This window comes from Quercus robur, chromosome 4 (assembly GCF_932294415.1).
Source record: "Quercus robur chromosome 4, dhQueRobu3.1, whole genome shotgun sequence".
NCBI lineage: Eukaryota > Viridiplantae > Streptophyta > Magnoliopsida > Fagales > Fagaceae > Quercus > Quercus robur.
In genome coordinates, this window is record NC_065537.1 from 85,594,263 (window position 1) to 85,616,431 (window position 22,169).

At 34.1% G+C, this 22,169-nt stretch overlaps 3 protein-coding genes across 8 annotated transcripts; 2 read left to right on the forward strand and 1 right to left on the reverse strand.

The window, feature by feature from the left end:
* Window positions 1-341: 341 nt before the first annotated feature.
* On the reverse strand, window positions 342-2,725 carry LOC126724142 (hypothetical protein At1g04090-like). The gene is made up of 2 exons (XM_050428444.1): window positions 2,352-2,725; window positions 342-2,089 (listed from the first exon to the last, which is right to left on the reverse strand). Exons 1-2 carry the CDS (start codon window positions 2,617-2,619, stop codon window positions 528-530), a joined length of 1,830 nt encoding a protein of 609 aa, XP_050284401.1. The 5' UTR covers window positions 2,620-2,725; the 3' UTR covers window positions 342-527.
* Window positions 2,726-10,092: 7,367 nt separating this feature from the next.
* LOC126722831 (cation/H(+) antiporter 15) lies at window positions 10,093-14,130 on the forward strand. Its single transcript, XM_050425972.1, is given in 5 exon segments — window positions 10,093-11,001; window positions 11,591-11,924; window positions 12,270-12,755; window positions 13,354-13,391; window positions 13,645-14,130. Coding segments are annotated over 5 exon segments (2,238 nt in total). The 5' UTR covers window positions 10,093-10,107.
* Window positions 14,131-15,882: 1,752 nt separating this feature from the next.
* On the forward strand, window positions 15,883-22,073 carry LOC126724144 (protein SOSEKI 1). 6 transcript variants are annotated; one of them, XR_007654635.1, is made up of 9 exons: window positions 15,887-16,016; window positions 16,887-17,062; window positions 19,094-19,251; window positions 19,361-19,430; window positions 19,665-19,777; window positions 19,920-20,553; window positions 20,874-20,978; window positions 21,075-21,174; window positions 21,769-21,897. XR_007654635.1 is itself a non-coding variant. In XM_050428447.1 (8 exons), the coding sequence occupies exons 2-8, from the start codon at window positions 16,977-16,979 to the stop codon at window positions 21,938-21,940; spliced, it is 1,335 nt and encodes a 444-aa protein (XP_050284404.1). In that variant the 5' UTR covers window positions 15,883-16,016; window positions 16,887-16,976; the 3' UTR covers window positions 21,941-22,073. The 6 variants fall into 6 exon arrangements, 5 of the variants coding, with proteins under 5 accessions (XP_050284404.1, XP_050284403.1, XP_050284407.1 ...); XM_050428447.1 differs by lacking the exon at window positions 21,075-21,174 and having other exon boundaries at window positions 15,883-16,016; window positions 19,923-20,553; window positions 21,769-22,073; XM_050428446.1 differs by lacking the exon at window positions 21,075-21,174 and having other exon boundaries at window positions 21,769-22,073.
* The last annotated feature ends 96 nt before the right edge of the window (window positions 22,074-22,169 follow it).

Here is a 22,169-nt window from a genome sequence, read left to right on the forward strand (position 1 = left end):
TGGAAGTATTGCGATGACAACAAATAATCAAAAGTAAACATGTGTTATTATCTCAATGAATCTAGTGCACTAAAACACTAAAACCTAATCTTAACCCTTAAAGTATTGATAATGATTAACGAACTCCTTAGCATTTTAATTCTTTATTAATAATCCCACTAATAGGCGATTAACCGAATTTGATAATGCTACCGTACTAACTACTAAAGACTCAAAATCAAACATATAAGGGAAAAAAGTGGACACTGGTACAAAACCTTATTAAATTGAATGGCCCTAAAACTTCGTAAAAGGCACAGTTAAAGATGTCGACAGATTGCAACTGCTTAGACAATTGCAACTTGGAGGTAACAAATGCATTTTTCTAGATCCCAATCCCAATCTTTACACATAAATATAAGTCCATAACTTCATTGTGTAAGCAATAAGTTATTAGTGTTATTCAGCAAAAAAATAAAAAAAAAAAAAAAAATGTTATTAGTGTTACATCAAGAATATAAAAGCAATAATATAACAAATCTAAGCCGTTAAACTTCATCTCCAGTCCAACTGTTCTTCATCTTGGGCCCAGTGGGCCCTTCCTCACCCAACACTTCACTGGGTAGGCCCTTGATAAATTTGTCAAAAGCAGATTTAAGAGGACCTGGCAGTAATTTCTCCACCTTTTTAATCTCCTCTGCAAGATCATAACTAAGTTTTGGACCCCATTCTCTACAATAGCTCAACCAAGGTGGCTCAACCACGGCTGAACCCAAATAGTCAGCTGACACTACTGAATAACTCAACCCAGTATCCATGACCAAATTGCTCTTTTCAGAATCATTTCTTATTCCTATTCCCTTACTCCCTTGCAAAACAAGTCCTGGCTTTGAATAAAAGGCATGGCCATTCAATGATGCATAGGCCACAGGCTTGTTACCATTTTGAAACTCTAGCTCTGGTGCATCCACCCAAGTGCCTCCACTGTGTTCAGAGAAATAGACCCTTTGTAGCTCCCCATTGAAATTGCTGACTCTTAAAGTCACATGCTCCCAATCACCAACATGTTCACCTATCTTCCCCAATGGGACATTGACCATTTCAACCTTAGCCTTTGCAGGCCCATTAAATGGATAAAAGACCCATATAGCTATGTCAGTGAATGTAGCACCCAACATGGGCTTTATGTGAACATAAACCTGGGAGTTCCCTAAGTCTCCTTTCTTGACTCTTTCTTTAGCCCCTTCATCAACTGGAAGGTCCAACCAATATGCACCATCATTTGAACCACCTTGAGGAAGATTTGAGCCTGTGGGCTCAATTGGAGCAGGCTTTGACTCTTCCCCTTTCTTATATAATAGTGCCCCATTCCCAAAAAACCAATCAACTGAGGAAGGTAGATATATTTCATCAGAGTGAAAGTATACCCATGGAGAGTAGGTATGAAGTAATGCCTCAATTTGCTTTACATTAGGCATAGAAGACAAATTGGATTTGGCATTCTTCAAGCAAGCTATATTAGACAAAGGAGAAGTAACCCCACCAGTGTAGGCTAAAAATGAACCCACAGAAACTCCCATAGCTTGGGATTGGATCCCTCTAATGCTGGGCCTCAAACTATAAACATTGAAACCATTTTCATCCTTATCCTTACCTGGACCCCAAGTCCATGTGTGGGCCTCACATTGATCAGTGAGGTCAGATCTAACACACCTAATTTGATCTGGGGATGGCTTGTTAGGCGAGCTCGTGACAACATGGCCTACGGCTTTGTAACCATCTGGGGGTGTTGGCAACCAAATATAGCCATTGCCATCTTGCTTGATTTTCGAAGACTCACTGCTCCACACAAGAGTGTAATCCAGTGGCTTCTTCAGAGCTCCACCTGAGTCATCTTTGGCTACAAGAACCCTTCCAAAGAAAGTCTGGTTGTTTGCTTGGCTATAAGAACCTAGCATAAAGAATCCTTGTGGTACATTTGAGGGTTCAAAGAATGTTGCTCCAAGGTTGTCTGGACCACCTTCTTTTGTCGCCCAAACTTTGTTGAAAGATGATATTTGACGCACTTGTAATCCTCCCAAATTGATAACTCCACTTGCAAATCCATTACCTATTATATAACATACAACACCAACATTGTAATGGATATACAAAGTTGTAGATGTAGCCGATCCCGATTAATTTGTTAAGATCTTTAACCGACTCCAAAATTTTAAAATTGAGACTTAATTGTTAACATTGTATACAATATATGGTGTATACTAAAAGAAGAATACACAACAAAGATAAAGTTTTTTAGTCCCAAATTTTTTATTTTTTGCTAACAAAAACAATATAGGAATAGTGAACTTGTTGAGAGTAGAAAGAGGTACCTGGTGGCCAAGTTGGTAATGGAGAGGGAAGCTTGAAAATGTTATCAATGGGCAAAGAAGCCTTGTTCTTCTTGGAGATAGAGAGAACCTTTGCAGAAGGAGAGAGAGAAAGGCAATTCCCCATTGCTGAAACTTGAGAAGAAAGATGGAGATTTAAACAATCTCCTATTACTACTATAAGGAATAAAGGGATTAGACAAGAAGCATATTTTGCTAAAGGTGTTGGCTGAATATAATATGTGAAACACAGTGGGAATAAAAGGACCATCTCACTCAACTAGGTTGCTGAATCGTGCAAGAAAGATTGGTTATAATAAATGCTTCCAAACTTCTTTCAATTTCACTTTACACTTTAAACAACAAGTTGCTTTGCTTTGTTAGTACTCCTTGCACTTTTTCGTTTACCTTTTACCTCCATTTATTATATACAGAACGCTAGTCATTGTCATTCATCTGCTCCACAAGACTTTATTTAACTGTGAGCTGGAGCACATATCGTTTTATAGCTACCGCAGCTTGATACATTATTTATTTACGTGGCATATAATATTACAGTCCCCACATATGTTATATATGACATACGTATTTTTGCTGATTTATCTATCTACATATAAATTATATCCAAGAGCTTGTCTTGAAACAAATATTATCATCAAAACAATAACTTTTACATGCTAGAGAAAAAAAAAAAGTAGGATCAATTTTTTTTTTTGATAAGAAAAAGTAGGATCAATTTTTTTTTTGGGAGGCCATTTATTGGTAATGTCCTGTTTGCATACGATCATTGTCATGTACAACAATAATTATCGATCTAATCTAATGTAAAAAATTATTGAGAAATAATATGTCTGTAATATTTTTACAACATTTTTACAACAAATTCTAAGTGGCAGGTTGTTACTGGTTGTTATTGTTAAGGCAAAAAAGTAATTTTACTGTTAGTTTCAAATTTGAACCAATAACAACTAACCACCTGTGATTTGTTATAAAAATATTGTAGAAGTAGCATCTCTCAAAATTATTTTAAGAAAGTTTTAGCACTACTTTTATGGGAAATATAAAAAATTTGTAAAAGAAGATTTTTTTTTTTATAAAAATTTTTTTAAAATATTTTTTAATTTAATTCTCTTAGGATATCTATTAACTTTTACCAACATAATATAATTAGACAGATTAATCATGAGTTTCCAATAATTATCTACGTCAAAATCAAAAGGATTAAGGTGTACCTCCCTTTACATCATTTCTTTCACAATATGTACATGTATCTATCGGAAACGTAGTACAACAAAAATGGCAGCAGAGATAAATATACACTGCTTTAAAAGTTAAGACTTTAAAGTTACTTAAAACTTTGCCTTGCCGTCGTGAAATTTCCTAAAGGCTATCATTGAAGCCTCCAATATCATGCATAAGGTATTTCTCTTTCGGCTGCATTTAACATGTGCAAGATTACTCAAATACTCAATTTTTTTCAGAAGAATCAAATACTCAAATTAAAGATGTACTTAGCAAGAAAATTCTTAAATGAATAAATACCACCGTCCACCGACTGCTATTTTGTCTTCACTCTTAAATGTTTTGGCCAATATGTTATTCATATGCTTGACTTTAGGGCTATGTGGCTTTGGGAAACTCCAAAACATGCTATTAGTTATTTAGTAATATGGTATCCGATGTAGCAAATAGCCTTATACTTCAGGGTGTAGTTAACAAGTGCTCTTAGTGTTAGGTTCTAAAGACTTAGGATTTTATGTATTTAGAACTCTAATTTGTATTGTTGGAAATCATGATCAAAACAATGTGTTTAGAAGTGTTTTAGTCTTGCTCAAAGTTGTGCATTTATGTAAAGTTGGAATCGAGCTTAATGCAGAAAAGATTAATGCATTTCGGCCTGACTCGATCGATCGAAGCTTAGGCTCAATCAATCGAAGATCGGGCAGAATTTTTTTTCTGCAGAATTTTCAACTCAACCCTAGTTGTTTTAAAATGTTTTTAGGGTTTCTAATTTGTTCTAAGTATAAAAGGAAAACCCTAGCCACGTTTTAGTGTTGCTCATATTGTGATTTGTGAAAATCTCTTGTGAGATCTAGAAGAGCTTTCCTTTACAAAATTTAGGGTTTTTAAGGAGAAGATTTATCTGCACCTTGATAATCAACTCAGTTGTTGCCATTGAAACTTAAAAAAAACACAAGCGGGTGTGCTTGTATCTGGTGGTGAATCCATCCAAAAAGAAGGAGTCTGTGGATTCGGAACTTGCACGTGGTCGTATCAGTAAGTTCTACTGGTTGGTAGCAGTAAGAAGTCAAGCGTGGGGGCTTGTAAGTCTTATTGTATAAACTTCGATTCTTTCAAGATAGTGAATTGAAGTTTACCTTGAGGATAGCTAGGTTAAATCCTCCCCAGGTTTTTACCGGTTTGGTTTCTTGAGTGATCATATCTTGTGTTATTTATTTTCCGCGCTGTTTTGCATGATTTGATCTTTGTTATTGTGATAACTTAGACTTGTTAAATTGGACTAAGTAACAACTTGGCTAATTACCTAGATTAAATCAATTGTTTTTAAGGGGTCTAAAAACCATCACTTAGAACATTTTTCAATAGACTATTTTAGAAAAAATTTAATACCACTTTCATGAAAAATATAAAAAGTTATCCAAAAAATTAATTATTTTTTCTTCTATCATAAAAATTTCTAAAATTATTTTCTAAATTAATATTTTTAAGGCATATGTTAATTTTTTTTCTATAATTTAGGGACATCTTATGAGGGACATCATCATGGATTTCAACCTTTGGGTATTTAGTTCAAGAATTCGATATATGATGTCTCTCATAAGATTTAGCCTTGTGCTGGATGAAGTAAAAACACATAACAAACCGCCACTAATAAACACCAACACCAGAATAAGCAATATTTACTAGTCCAAGGGCAACCCACGAGTAAAAGCTTCCACAACAGGTTGACCAAAATTAGGATCCCAAATTGCATGAAAAATAGGCCTTACATGTAAAGGGTCTTGTACCTATTTCTCAAAATTTCCTTGCCAAGCTACATGAAACATATTTCTAGAAGTCACATAAATATTATTGCTAATTGCCCGAAATGAGAACCAAAATTATTCTGATAGGGACACTCTTGTGTCCTTTATCACCTCCCTATTCTTTTTCATATCATTATAGTCTCTCTCTCTCTCTCTCTCTCTCTCTCTCTCTCTCTCTCTCTCTCTCTCTCTCTCTATATATATATATATATATATACACACACACACACACACACACACACACATATATATATATATATAAACAAATTGAAAGAGAAAGAGCAAATAGATCCCCATCCTATCGATTGATAGAAAGATTTTGCCAAATACCAAACTTTGCCCCTTTGTTTTTCTAAAATTTAGGAATTCCACACATCAAAGGCAGAAGCACCCACCATATGACTACTTGGTAATGCAAATTTCTTCTATTTTATTGTTATTTCTGTTTCACTTGTTATTGGGTGTTATTTAATAGTCACGTGATTATTTTGTCACTTAGGCAAATATAAGTTAGTCTCGTAGGTCAATTTTAAGGGTCATCAAATAGCTCATGGCCCACAACCCGACCTAGAAACCCAACGGCCCACCGGGTTAATAGGCAGCCCGACCCATTGTTATTGAGGCCCATGGGTAGCCCACTAGCCCAGTGGATCAGGCCGTGGGCTAGTTTTTATACCCATGGGTACCCGATGGGCTGGCCCAATAGCCCAACCCGTTGCTCAACCCATTGGCCTAACCCGATGACCCAGCTCAATAACTCATAATTCATAACAAAAATATATAGGAAATGTATGAAGGATTGATCTTGAGATATTATAGAGGAATTTCTTAAGAGAACTTCCTTAACCACTAAAATACTCAAAGTAATTATGCTAAATTTAGTTCACTAAATATATATTTTTCTAGTAGTCTAGCAAATTTGAATTAAACATTTGACATTTTTTTTATTAAAGATAAAAAAGAAAAACTATTTAAAGCCTTAATAAAAAAAAAAGTAAATAGGTTTCTATCAACAAAACAAAAAATTAAATAGATTTGACTGAAAAAAATTTGTAATTAAGTATTAAATTCTCTTTCGGCCCAGCCCGTTAACTAGTTAATAGCCCATTATGCCCAGCCCATTGTGCCCATGGGCCAAGTAAAAATGGCGACCCGGCCCATCGACAACCCTTAGTCAATTTCATGAATATGGAAATATAAGAGAGCCATAAAGGAAAACTAAAAACCCATAGGTCAATTTGCAACTGACCTAAATCCCAAGAAATGTTTATATATTTTGGCCTTAATGTAACATGTTAATTTATCCATTTATTATGGTCTATCATATTTTTGCTCTTTTAACTCCCCAAAATTATACCTAGGTAGGATTTTTTTTTTTTTTTTTTCCAATCCAAAAATCATTATTTTTGCCATGGAACTATTCATTGGCATAGGGGAGGAATCCCCCCCCCCCCCCAAATTTTGTTTTTTTTAAAAAGTATTATATATAGAGATACCAGTTTTAGCAATTTCGTTCAATAAAATTACATTCCCCCCCCCCCCCCAACAATATCATTAATCCTTTCAAAGACCATAACAAATTTATAGATCTAAAATTTAAAACAAAATTAACAAACTCAAAAAAATTAGCACAACAACAAAATACCAACAGCAAAGCTAAAAAAGCTTAAGCCCAATTAACCAATTTTACCCAAAACAAACAACCCAACCATTTAAAAAAAATTTAAACAAAATAATTTTTCCCTTACCACACAGCAGTTGCACACATCAAAGACAAAAAATAAAATAAATCCTAAGCTGGTAAGCAGCCTAAATCAAGAGAAGAAAGAGTGAGAATTATGGAGTAGGCATTTTTAACTTTGAATGTCATCAAAATTGATATTCACAACAAAACGGAAGATGAGGTTTTTTTTTTTTTTTTTTCATGGATGCTATAGTGTTATTCAATAAAAGGGATATCGTTAGGACAATTAGTACGGATTCAATCATAGATGATTTTGAAAATTTTAAAAAACACTGAGTTCATTTTCATAAATGATTGTATTGTAATGTATTCAGAAACAATGATTTTATGTCTTTGTTTTCATCAATGGTTTATTAATATTAAATGAATGCTTATTCAAAGTTTTATAATGATTTTTTTATATATATACTTTTGCCCCCTCCTAACTCAAAATTCTGGATTCGTCCCTGATTTTTGGGTGAATTAATAAAATTCTAACAAATGTTGATAGAAAAGATACAATGATAGTACTGTAATACTTGAAGGTTTAAGTTGCAAAATTTCACAGTCAATGAAATGATTTAGAAGCGAGCCTAAAACTTACGGGTGTAAATTAATATTATTCTAACCTAAATAATTTTATAAACAAACTTAAGAGTAGCATTATGTACGAGATAAGATCACATTCTTATCTTGTAAATTGATGAACTACTATATCATCACACTAGCTTGCTTGCAAAATCGATCGTCAATGGCCTCCTCCCCATTTCTTGAAGAAGATAATGCAGCAAGATGCTTGGGTTCTGATAGACTGGCCTGCCAAGCTGTAGTGCCACCTACCAAGCTACCCATAGTTGTTGTGGTCAAACTACGGCTCCTTTTGGCCAAATATCCATCAACAAAAAGAAGAAGAAAAAAGATCCCAACTCACTAAGAACCTAGCTAGGCGCATCGATTAAATTAAATCTTCTCCTTCATATAATCAAAAAACCAATTAATAGATGGAAAACGAGCTCAGGAATCCACCCCTTTCAAGAATTCCAAATATGATAAATGGATTTGGTGCCACACAAGGAATGGTGAGGAACACTCGGGATGGTGATAAAGTAATAAACAATCTCAAGGATGTAGGCTCAATGCCTTTATCTGGTCACAAATGGTATGTTTGTTTGGAGGGATTTTAGGAATGATGGAAAATTAAGGAAACCAAAAAAAAAAAAAAAAAAAAAAAAAAAAATTGTGATGGGACCTAAGTATCTTCTCTCTAGCTCACCAAAATGGGGAAAACCTAGGTGGAGAAACTCAATTTTTTGAACTGATGAAAATGCCCATGTGCAAGTGCACATGGGTTTTGTCCCGTTGCGGTTTTTTTTAAAAATTTTTTTTGTCCAGTTCCACTTCCATTTTCCTTTTTTTTTTTTTTGTTCCTTTATTTTTTTTCTACTTCTTTGTTTTTTTTTTTTTTTTTTTTTGGATTTTCTTGTATTTCTCAGCAGTGTTTTGTTTGCTTGTTTTTTGTTTTTTTGTGCTCATCTTTCTTTGGCTTGTGCTATTTAAAAAAAAAAAAAAAAAATTGAAGTGTTCATACACAATTTTTTTTTAATAAAAAAATGTGTTCATTTTTTGTTTTATTTAATGGGAACATAATTGTAAATTTATACTAACTTTAATTTCCATCCTCTCAATTTTCTTCTCAATCAAACAAATAAGTTTTCCAACTCTCCACTTTTTCATCTTTCCAACCAAATACAAATGAGAGAAAATTAAATCTCTTATATCCTCTCACTTTTCTATCATCTTCCTATTTTCTATCATCTCACTTTTTTATTTCTCTAACCAAACCGACCCAAAGAATACACAAAAAGATAGAACAAAAAATCAGAGGTGACTGACTCCGTTTAGCACTCCCATCAGGGTTTAAGAAATATTATCCACGTGGTTTAATGTAATTAGTGGAACATATAAGTTGGAGTAGGATAAATGATTTGTATTCATAAGTTAGTACAGACTGATACGGTCAACAACAATAACACAACAGAAGAACAAAAGCCATCCAACTACAAAAAAATTATGAAAACAACACTGAAACAGAATGTTAAAACGGTGAAAGGACGGTTGTTAACAACAAATTACATAGCAAAAGCACTAGCAAAGAAAACCCCCCCATGCCACCCAATTTTACCGGACAACCATACATTACAAACTTTCTTCACAACTAAACTCTCTCATCATCAACAACCAGTTTGTCTTCCTTCCAATTTATCTCTTTTTCCATATCTCCCAACTTTTTATATTTTGTATTCGGGGTTATAAGGCCGTTGCCACAAAGTTTACATTGGATTTGAATCCAAATTCTTCTCTGTAAGAGAATTGGATAATATCACTGAATGACAAGACTCTTGACACTAATTGATTGAGGGAGATATAGTATATCAATAGATTCAATATCATAAGAAGCTAAAATGGGTGCAACCCTAACCAAGGATGAGGAGTTAATAGAAAACGGAGTAGGTCATACGCAGATATGTTACACAAAAAATGTAACCCGTTCCGGTGGCCTATGGCGGGCTGAAAATCCGTTGGCGAATTCTCTCCCTCTCTTCGTCCTGCAACTATCACTCATTATTTTGATCATTCGTATTGTGATGCTCATCCTTAAACCTCTACGCCAACCTCGTATAGTTGCTGAGATCCTTGTAAGTATTATTGTCTACTCTTAATATCAAGTTTGTAGCATATTTCAAAGTATGTTTGAATATTAGTTTCAGCAAACCCCATAGAGCTATTGATAGAGAATAACATACAATAGTCTATTTAAAATTTTAAATGACATGACATTGGATATACTCATATGCCTTTCGCTTTGTAATTTTAATTTGAACCATAAAATCGATACATTTCAAATGGATAGGCTGGCGTGTTATTGGGCGGATCTGGATTGGCAAGCACACAGTTCATTCACAGCCATGTATTTCCAGTTAAGAGCCTTATGACATTGGAGACAGTGGCAAACTTGAGTATGGTTTACTATATGTTTTTGGTTGGCCTAGAGACAGACTTTACCTTAATACTACGTGCAGGGAAGAAGGCCTATAGTGTTGTCCTAGCCGGTTTTGCCGTTGCAATGCCTGTTGGTTATGGCTTATTTTATAAACTTCAACCTAAGGCATCCAACCATGGTGGTGCAATCTTCTGGGCTGTTGCTCTAGCCTGCACCAATTTCCCGGACCTTGCTCGAATCCTCGCAGATGTCAAGCTGCTACGCTCAGAGTTTGGCCGGACGGCCTTAACCTCAGCTCTTATCAGTGACTTATGCTGTTGGGTTTTCCTGGTAGTGGCAATGGCATTGCTTCATCAGGGAAAGTACTTGGCACTGGGTTCAACTATTGCCTTCATAATTTTCTGTGTGTTTGCATTGCGTCCAGCTCTCAAATGGATAATTCGCCACACAGCAAAAGAAGACAACTACAATGACTTCCATGTATGTTTTGTTTTGACTGGGGTCATAGTGTGTGGATTCATTGCTGATGCTTGTGGTGCTCATTCCATTGCTGGGGCTTTCATGTTGGGAGTTATTATGCCAAAAGGGGACCTTACAGATACAGTTATGGAGAAGGTTGAAGATTTTGTGTCAGGGATTTTGATGCCTGTTTTCTTCTTAATGGTTGGGCTCAGAGTCAGAATTGGAAAAATTACCTATGGCACTAATTCGGCAAACGCTTTTTTAGTTATTGTCCTAACTTTTATACCCAAGATTTTCAGCACTTACTGCATATCTTTTCTGTACGGCATGCCAGCACTGGATGGTCTGTCTCTTGGACTACTAATGAACACCAAAGGCTTGTTGTCCCTTATTATTCTTTGCACCGGACGGGACTTAAAGGTATTCTCCATCTTTCTTTGGGTGATTTGCATGAAATGAAAAAAAAATGGGAGTACTATTGCTCAGTATATTTGATATTACTGTAAATAAAATATAAAATTTATAAATTGAGATGACAATTAATGTGATTGGTGCCATATCAATGACACATTAAATAAAAATTTTATATTAATTTTTTGTTTTGTTTTTAAAAGTTGACATGTCAATTTCTTAGGCATAGGTAATAAAATTTGTGAATCTCAAACATTATAATCTAAAATCATTGAATGATTAGTCACCAACTCATTTAGGGCTACCTAGCATAAATCATCATATAGGTAGGTGCCAAGATGTAATAATATTGGTGAATCAATACCAATTTAAAGCAAATAGAATAAAATCCTTCATTCTAATTAGTAGGTTGCAGACAAAATGACTCCTTGCTCTCTATTTATAGGCATAGCTCATTAAGCCATATATATGATCTCCCAGGCATTTTGAATCTCTGATTTGATACTAAAACTTGTTCATGCAAGTATATATGACTCGCAAAATCACAAAGTTAATTACACAGCATATTGACTCGAATGTTATATATCTTTTGTTGCAGGCTTTGGACAACCAAACCTTTTCAGTTTTGGTGCTTGCATTCTGGCTTATGACACTTGTGGTTGGGCCTATCCTTGCATTCACTTACAAGCGCTCAAGGCGTACCAGGCACTACAAGCGCAGGACCATACAAAGCACAAACCCAGACACTGACTTTCGAATACTTGTATGTATTCATTCCATGCGCAATGTTTCTGGCATGATTAACCTCCTCCAGAATTCTAATCCCACTCAACTATCCCCCATTAACGTCTTTGCTGTCCACCTAGTCGAGCTCACAGGACGCTCTTCCGCCATGCTAATTGTGCATGACACCTACAGCTCTACAAACAAAGGTGTGATAAATTATCAAACAATTGGAAAATAATGAATTTAATCATTTAACTATAATTTTAACATTTTTTTACATCTGACTTCATACTCCCTTTAATAAGATCATTTCCATTAGAAATTAATCACTTTCATGATTTAGACTAATATCATAAATCTAAATGTGTATTCAAATAAAAACTAATGTCTAACTTGTGAAAATTTGTTAATTTTTAAAATGAGAGGTATAGTAGGGGCATGATCAAACTCATGACCATTGACTCTGATATATAATAAATTATCCGATTATTTCAAAAATTTAAACTACTATAAAAATAGTGAATTTAATTAATTAACCATAATTTTAACAGGACGCTCTAGATCAAACTCTGATGGCATTGCAAGTGCCTTTGAAAGCTTGGAGAGCCACAGCAATAATGTTTCTGTCCAGCCCTTAACAGCGGTGTCTGCTTATGACTCAATGCACGAGGATATTTGTAGCTTAGCTGAGGACAAGCGTGTGACACTCATAATCATTCCCTTTCACAAACAACTAAGCATGGATGGTGGATTGGAGGATTCTAACCCCCCTCTTAGAGGAGTTAACCAAAATGTGTTCGCAAATGCACCTTGTTCTGTAGCTATCTTTGTGGATCGAGGACTTAATGCGTCCATGCGCAGAGAGTCCAACCATGCTGGTCATGGACAACGCTTCGCCATGCTCTTCATTGGCGGCCCCGATGATCGGGAGGCATTGGCTTATGCGTGGAGGATGTCGGGGCATTCCAGTGTCAGCTTAACGGTGGTGCGATTTGTTTCAGGTTGGTAAAATACTATACATAGAATAGAACTTAATAGTAAAGTTGTAACTATTTTGGATGTTATACAATGAACTTAGGCAGTGAGTGATGCTTCTGCTATTATAAATTTTACTGCAAGACAAACTTATAACCTGATATGTTAACTTAAATACAAAACAAAAAATAGTTCAGAAATTTATATATTATTTTATTGTTGTGACACTAACACCAATCACATTTATTTACTCATTAATTTGTAAGTATTTTGTGGAAAAATAAAAAAGAAATTGTTAGAAGTACTATCAATTTTACTACAAAAGAATTTGAATCTAACAATATTGAATGAAATCAATGCTACATCAATAACAATAATGCAGTGTTTAAATTAAAGTTGACACATCAGTTTGTAAAGTCTATATAGAGAAAATGATAGTATTCTGTAACATCTCTAAGAAACTATAGTAACTTTAGCATTTTTCTTTTCACTTAGGCCACTAAAATTGATAGTATTCTATAACATTGTTTCTATTTTGTACCAGTAAATTCTTGATTAAAGCTTACTCAAGGAAAAAACAATATATCCTTGATTCAATACTCATAAGGGCTCCTTAGGTCAATTCGATCGTGTGTGTATATATATTAATAAATTGTATAGTCATTCCACACACAAAAAATATACAGATTTTATTGAGAGCTTTTTTATAATAATAAAAAATTATTTAACAAATATTAATCTAACAACAAGAAACTTGCAGTAGACACCTTTTGATGTTCCCAACATAGACAAGTTCAAATACCCTCTTTTATCATAACTATTGAATTATTTATTATTAAAACACACACATTAGTCCTCTATATCTTCTTTTCTTGTTAATATTTGTTTATTTTAAACACAGACGAACAGAATGCAGCTAAGTTGAACCCAAGAGAGAATAAAGAAGAGGAGTGTAATAACATTGAAAAGCAGCTAGACGATGACTATCTAGAAAAGTTCAGGCAAGACACCAAGTGCAACCCATCAGTTACATACATGGAGAAATTGACGAATAATGGGGAAGAAACTCTGAAAACAATAAGCACAATGGAGCATCATGAGTATGATCTATACATAGTAGGAAGAGGGGAAGGAATGGAGTCACCATTGACATCTGGGTTAACGGAGTGGAGTGACTGTCCAGAACTTGGAGCTTTGGGGGATTCATTGGTGTCTGCAAGCTTCACATCAAATGTATCAGTTCTGATAGTGCAACAACACGGTGAAGGAAGTAGTGGAGGAGGAGAGGAACTGGGTCAAGTTGGGGTTGAAGAAGAACACACTGGACGTCTAAAAGAGCAATTTGGGCACATGACATGGCAGCCTCCTCCGAGAGATAATGCTGATAAAGAACCTTTTGTACCTCGTGCAGCTCAATATAATGAAGACGAGTATTGATGGATTAAACTTGAAGAAGAAAAAGCTAGCAACCATTGCATGAACCAATTCTTTGTTAAAGGATCCTTAGGAAGTCTATAATGTACGTAAATATAGTTTGGTTTTGTACTTCCCCTGGATAGCGTTTCTTTAATTAGTTAAGAGTCCATCTTTGTTTGACTTAATTGTAACTGTGTCGTATTTCTATTTGCTTCTCTCATAGACGGGTCATTTTCATTTGTTTTTTGTAATTGACTGAATCATTTTCATCAAAAATAGTAATTGACTGAATCATTTGAAATGGACAGAATTACTTGCTGTGAAATTGGATAGAATTCGTTTGATGGTGGACAGGTAGTAGTTAACAGATGTAAAGGTGGATATAGTGATCAATTATTCTTCCTTATTTTATATATATTGATAAATGGAGAGCATTGTTACAGGCCTAATACATATTAGCATATAGCATATTTTGCACATTTTTAATGTGTTTAGTGTTATCTTTAAGTGTGGCTTGAATCAAGGCATATCAATTATCCTTCAAGTCTCATGCCAAAAGAGATTAGTATGTGTGTATATATATATATATATATATATATATATATATACACACACAAACACACGCTATCCAACCCTTAGGAACATGGGAAGGACCCTTATGGATTAAGTTGATGCATAGCCCAATATCTACAGCATCTTTTTTTTTTAATAATTAAATTATCAATTAGGGGAGCTATTTGAGCACTTGATCTCCTTTATAATATTATTTGAGTTACACCTTATAATAAGGTTCTTAATCCTTTTGCGGTATCTTAATATAGAAAGCGTAAATAAAATGGAATTTTACTTAATGGCATCATTTTAATTAATTTCCTTTTCGATTGTCCACAAAAAATGGTTGTTGGAGAAACATGTTTATTTTTCAAAAAAAAGAAGGTGTCATCTTGTGGTTTTACCTTAAGTTGTAAAGTTTTTAAGTCATCAAACAAGGGACCTAAATTCGAATCCAATCCATAGCAAAAATCAATTACTGTCTTGACTCTTGACTTAATAATAAAGAACAATTATCATAAAGCAAACCCTAAAATTAAGATAAAATCTATTATATCAATAAATAATGCCTCTGTGTGTGTGTTTGTTTCTTAAAAAAAAAAAAAAAAAAAAAGGGTAATTGTCCCATATTGCCTAAAAGAGTATGTTATGTATAGTATAACTTGTCCTCCCTCCCTTAAAAGTTACTATGGCTTTTAAGTGGAGTTGTGATGTGCTTTTGTGTTAGAACCTCTTTCCCTCTCCCCTATTGCTTAAAAGAGTATGTTGTGTGTAATATAACTTATCACACCCTTCCTTAAAAGTTACTATTATTTTTTAGTGTGGAATTGTGATATGTTTTTGTATTAAAACTTCTTTCCCTTTTCTGTGTGTGTATTTGTTTCTCAAAAAAAAAAATAATAATAATAATGGTGTAATAATAAATAAAATAAAGTAAAAAAAGCTGTTGCCTTGGTGGCAATGATTGGGGATAGTGATTAATTGATAGGTTCCTCAGGGTGAAGCAATTAATGATTGTCTAACCCAGTAGTAAATTCCATGCTTGACAAATAAATATTTGACCTTAATGCCGTGTATCATTATAAAATGTGAACCAAACCGCCAGTATGTTAGTTAGAAATTTACACACGGTTGGGATATGATAGTAAGGCCATCAACATCATCTACCTCATTATGTTTACTGACCTATCCCACCACTTTGAGTATCTAACCACATAACCAAGCTAGAAAGTAGTGGATATTCATCCATTTTTTCAGTCAAGCAGCATATTTTGGCTTCAACTGCAACGGCATGTTTTTTGACAAGAGAAAGATTGCATATTCACATCACCATCAAACACTCCTTCTCGTCCAAGGTATCAATGTTCCTCTTCCTGTCTGACCCTTCACCCAATCACTAAGTTTTTTGTGTTTTTTTTAGAGGTGTAGAGAAGGAGGGGGGATTTGATTTTTGTTTTGTTCATGCTAATCAACAACGAAGAAAGGATGGTCTCTCACTCTCTCCTCTCTCCTTCTCTCTCTCTATAAAAGAGAAAATGGATATCAAATTCTCTTTGAAGTTCACCCTCAATTCAGTGTAAGAAATCAATGATTGATGCTCCCTCATTAGGCTATCTTTCAAATTCTAAGCATATATGTGAAATTTCTTTTGTATGGAATATATATTTCTACATATCTTTTTATATTTTCATGAACATTTTCATTATGTCTTGGTGATATTATATTGTTAGTGCATGGGGTATAGCTTCTTTTAGTGAGATGAAAATAAATTAAGGATTGTCTAAGCTATATCTAAGAAGAAGTGAAACTATAAAATGTTTTATCCAAATGAATAAGCTTTTTTTTTTCTCAATAACTCAATTGTTACAATGAGAAAGAGGTGATTTGAACTAACCGGCCAGTTAAACTACAAAACTCTTGATAAAATAAACTGAGTAGCTTAATTTCAATTTTAAGCCTATGAAACCAAAAGGTATCTAATACTTAAATTTTAGAATATGCTCGTTTTGTTTAGGCTTTTTGGTAAAATGACATTATTCATCATTTACTAATTGTTATTAGTATAATTAGATGCTTAATTATAAAGAAATGTATGCTAGCTAGGATGTAATTGATTCCCAAATTTCACTCTCTTATAGAAGCTATAGGACAGAATGAGGAACAAAGATGATTTCTGTTAAGGCATGTTGCATGATGGATTAGTTTTTTGTCTTTACTTTCTGCAGTGTTCAGTAGTACCCTTTTTCTCTTCTGCGTTGCTGGAATATATATTAAAGCTGCAAAAAACTGACGAGAAGAAGGTTCTGTCTTCTGATATGAATGCAAAAGGCTCACCCGCTACTGTTATGGAACCAACAGAGTACATGGGGTTTATGGAGGAGGACCCCATCATCATCGATAGGTTAATTTCATAATACTGCTACCTTTTCTTTTCTTTCTTTCTTTTTTTTTTCTTTTTTTTTTTTTAAATAATTGAAGGAATAAAATATTGTGTATACTTTTTTCTTTACAACAAGTGGGTGTAGAACCATGCACACTTTGATTAGAAATATATATTTTTTATTTAAATATAAAAATATTTTTTCATAGATAGATATAATCTAGGTTTATGGTTTTATGATAATTCTTCTTTATCATCAAAACAAAACATTAATTAGTTTATCTCATATATTTTCTTTATTTCTTTTTTTATAAATAAAAACCAGATTTTTTATTAAATGAATAAAATACTTTAGCAGTGAACTAGCTTAAATTCACATAAATATGTTTTGTTTGAACATGTATGCTTGAAAAAATATTAGATAACACCAATAAATACTGATTATCAAATTCTTAAAAAAATAAAATTATTAATATATATATAGAACATAAATATGACATATGACATATTCCAAATACATGAGAGCACAAAAATTTACGCAGCACCAACCAATCAATTATTGAAATAATGAATTCGGTGACCCAACCTTCTCCTCTACCTGAGAATAATTCATTAATTCCCAGATTACCCCATTAAATAGGTTTCTTTCTCCGTCACCTTCATCATTTATTTTCATTTTTATTGAGTTAGGTCTATGGTTCACTATACATATCATTTGATCACTGTCCACTCAGGTCCAAATATATTATCCTTTTATTGGTGACAGACTCACATACCATATTTCTCATACTAATATCTTTATCTATAATTAAGAGCAATCCTTTTCCCTTTCTTTCTTGGAAGTCAATTTAAGAGCAATCCTATCCAATATATAGAATTATTTTTTTTCCCAGTATGCTAAGCCGGTCTGATGCTACTTTTATTATGTACCAATCAAGACGTGTCACATTAGTATTTGTGAAAATTTTGTATCACTATGTTTATTAATAATTTAATTAGACAAAAACAAATATGTCATTACACAATAAGCCGTATAGATCATCTAATATAAAAAATAATTATAATTAGAATATGGTGCTACAATTAAGAGCTTCTAAGAAAAGGATTTGGGAGAGGGTTAGAAGAATATATGCAACTAATGTTGCTCACTCAATCCATTTAGGTAGGATTTTGGGTTATTCTCAAAAAAAAAAAAAAAAAATTGGTAGGATTTTGGGTTAGGTTATCGACCATTAATGTTTGATTGAAAAATATAATAAATAAATATATAAGGAAAGAATATAGGAAAGAAAAAGAATAACAAATTAAGGGTAGCAATGGATTCATTGGACCACTGTGAATTTATGGTGATAAACAAGACCTTTTTATGGGAATAACATAGACATAGTATATATCTGAGTCAAAAGCTGGCAGGATATGTATTCTCGTATGCTATGTTTGTTAAATAGCGGGAAATCAGATAAAACTTGCGGGTGGCAAGCCAAACTGCAAATCTTTTCTCTCCATATTTATCTGATCTATATTTGGTCAATCCTCCATAATAGTGGTGCTTCCTTATACTATTCTCTCTCTCTCTCTCATACACACACACAGTCACACTTAGAGACTGCTTGCTGGGAAGGGAAAGTTAAGTGTTAGTACTGCTGGGAACAATAAGTGGGGTAATCTCGAAAACCAATGATTCTTTTGTTTCTACAAGAAAGTTATGGTTTTTATATATATGGTTATTATTTTATAGTCCATGCATATAGTTTGTAGCTAGGCCTGCAAAGATGAATGTTGATCATTAATATTATAATGAGTTATATGTCAAGCATGAGGAATATGTTTTGTTTTCGGCTTTTTGTGGAGCAGGCCGGCAGAGAGACAAAGATCACTCTTGGGCTTTTCATGGTCTTTCTCTATTTTTTAATGTTGAGTTTTGAAATGTTATTGATTAATCAATGAGAGGCTCTGTCTAAAAAGAAGAGGATTTTTTGTGTTTTTGTGTTTTTGTTTGTTTGTGTTGGTACTGGTATTGGTGGTGCTGTGGGGGACTTTGTGCAACAACAGAAGAAGAAGAATAAGAAGAAACCAAATAGGAATGGAAGCCAAAGGTGGAGAAGTGAGACGTTTACACATTATTTACTTCCTTAGTCATATGGGTCGAGTTGAGCATCCTCATCTCGTTCGTGTACACCATTTCAATCGTAATGGTGTCTATCTGAGAGGTGACTAGCTAGTCATGAGTCTATTTCTTTCTCAGCATGAATTGTGATTTGTGTTCTTAGGTGATTATTGGGTGCTGATGATTAATTTGTTTCATTATTTGTGTAAAAGATGTTAAGAGATGGCTTTCGGATCTGCGAGGAAAGGACATGCCAGAAGTTTTCACTTGGTCCTACAAGAGGTATCTAATTCAATCATTCCCCCTATCCAAACAAGAGGCTTTCACTTAGTTCTATCTCTTAGAATAACTGATTAAATTCATGTATGTATCAGAACAAGTAGGACCAAGAGTGAGGGGAGTGTGAGAATAATGATCAAATGATCAAATTTACCATTTCCTAATAGGTCAAGCTTTTAAAAATATCAGTAATTTATCACTAGTGTTCCTTGTGTTAAGACTAGTTCTGAATGGCAGGAGGTACAAGACAGGTTATGTTTGGCAGGACTTGCTAGATGATGATCTTATCACTCCTATATCTGACAATGAATATGTGCTCAAAGGATCCGAAATTATCAATACCCCATTTGGTTAGTCAATTAATTAGTATCATTGACTTATTTGATTTGAAATTTTCCATAACCTTAATGGAATAGTAACTGATGGTGTTTACATTCTGTCTGTGTTTCACAATACTTCCCATTTAATTCAAACTCAAATTGATTGCTCTAGAAGTTAAAGATCATGGTTCACACTCTGAAAAAAAAGCTTCAATATTGAAAAAGCAACAGCCTGTTGAAGTTGGAGTCCTAGCTGAAGAAGAACACCTGGAGCAACCTTTGACTAATGAAGAATATCAAATACAGCCAGATTCTAAAGTCAATACCTCAACAGAGTTCTCTTCTGAAATCACTGAAGAATCAACTTGTTTCGGCTCTGAGAGGTCAACGTTAGCCAATGATTCACCGAAGCTTGAAGAAGAGAAGCAAGAGCAGAGTGAGAAATTCGAAACTACTTCTTTTTATTCAGCTCTGTTGAGTAGGAAGAATAAAAAGAAGAGCAACAAGAACAAAGAGGAAAATGCTGGTACACCAGCCTCAGCATATTCATCATCTTCGTCTTCAAAATCCTCATTTACAAAGAGCAAGACCTATTCAGGTGGAGCTTCTAGCATGATTCGCAATTTTATTAGGTGTGGTGCTGTGGATACCAATGATGCAGTTTTAATCATGATGAACCGGGCAAACAGAACAAAGACTTGTGAAGAAGAGATATTGGGAGAGCATGGGACTAATTGGAATCAAGAGGAGCAGCAGCAGCAACAACAACAACAAAAACAACAACATCAAGAACAGCAGAAAGCTAGGTAGGTCAAATTAATAAATGTTTTCACAATTATTAAAGTTCTTAACATTTTGCATAGATATTATACGCGGGGCAAAATATACGTGTAGTTCATTGTGTATTGTTTCTTAGATTTCTCAATGAAATTCAATCATGTGGCAGGCTTGAATTTAGTTATTGTGAAGATTACACAATTTGTGCTACATTATTCAATGCAATTACAGGATTGAATTTAATTGGAGAACTTAACAGATTGCATATAGAGGGACTGCAGCTAAGTTTTGTCCTATTATGTAAGAATAAAATAACATAAATTAATATTGAGTTGCATTGTTGGTGCAGGGAAAGCTATGATGGAGGACATGGTTCACAGAAGAAGCATAGTGAATTTTCTAAACAAAAGGCCGTTAACACTGCTTACAAGCCAGTGGCTGGGCCAAATTGCTCGTAAGTGATGCAACCTATGTTGATAGTACTGAGTTAAACCAATGTTGTCGCTCTGGGTTGACCAGAATCTCCATTTGTTACAAATAGATGTTGCAGGGTACCATAGTCTGAATAAAATATATTGGCTTTGAATCTTTTGACTGACCAAGCCCAACTGAGGTGCATGAGACCCAAAAATAGATCAGAATCATCGGAAGTAAGTAGAAGAAAAGTCGAATGCAAACCAGAATCACTGGAGAGTATGACAAGTGGTGAAGTGTTTAACCAAGTGGGCATCTTTTTAAAGTCAAAGACTAAGCCTCAATGGAATAGGATTACTTCAAATCAGCACAAGTCAAATTTCTGTTTCAGTTAAAAACAAAATGAAAATAAAAAGTACATGAATTGTTGATTATGATAGGCATTAATACTACAAATGAGTGTGGTCAAGTTATGGTTAATTATATATTTCTTGATTAAAAGGTTTCTATTTTATATTCATAACCTATCGTTTCTGCTGAGCTCATGAGCCATCTGGTCGATTATATCCTGTTAATATAATCTGTTTAAAATAATCCATGTATCAAGTGGCCTAATTCAATAGCAAAGTTAGTCACGGATCACTATCAGTTGTTGACAGATAAAAATTAATGATCTTTGAGAATGTGTAGCATGATGCATAGGCCAAATCATACTCAGCAATAAGCACAAGCTACTCAACTTGGGGTTTAAAGCTAGAGGGAATTGTAGTTCATATCCTTGTGATTGCATAGAACCATAAGGTGACCAAAATTCTTTTTACTTATTGCAGGCAGTGTGGGAAGTCGTTCGAGCCAGAAAAAATGCATAAGCATATGAAGTCCTGTAGGGGAATGAAAGCATTGGCAAAAACTGCAGCAGTTAACACTGAGAAGGCACCATCTGCAGAATCAATGACTTCCTCCCATAGGAAATCAACAAGTGGCTATTTTTTGACCAACTAAGTTGTTTTTGAGTTAATTTCTGTTGATTTTCCAAAATTGTGAGGGAAAAGAAAAGGCCTCTTTTTTTTTAGCTAATGTACAGCAGGTGATCAGAGTAGAAATGAAAGATCCATCTGTTCATTTTTGTTGACAATTGGTCTCCTATTATGGAGGTTCAGATTCCTCTATGATCCTATATTACCACCATCACATCCAGATAAAGATTGCAAGAATAACCCATAAATGGAAA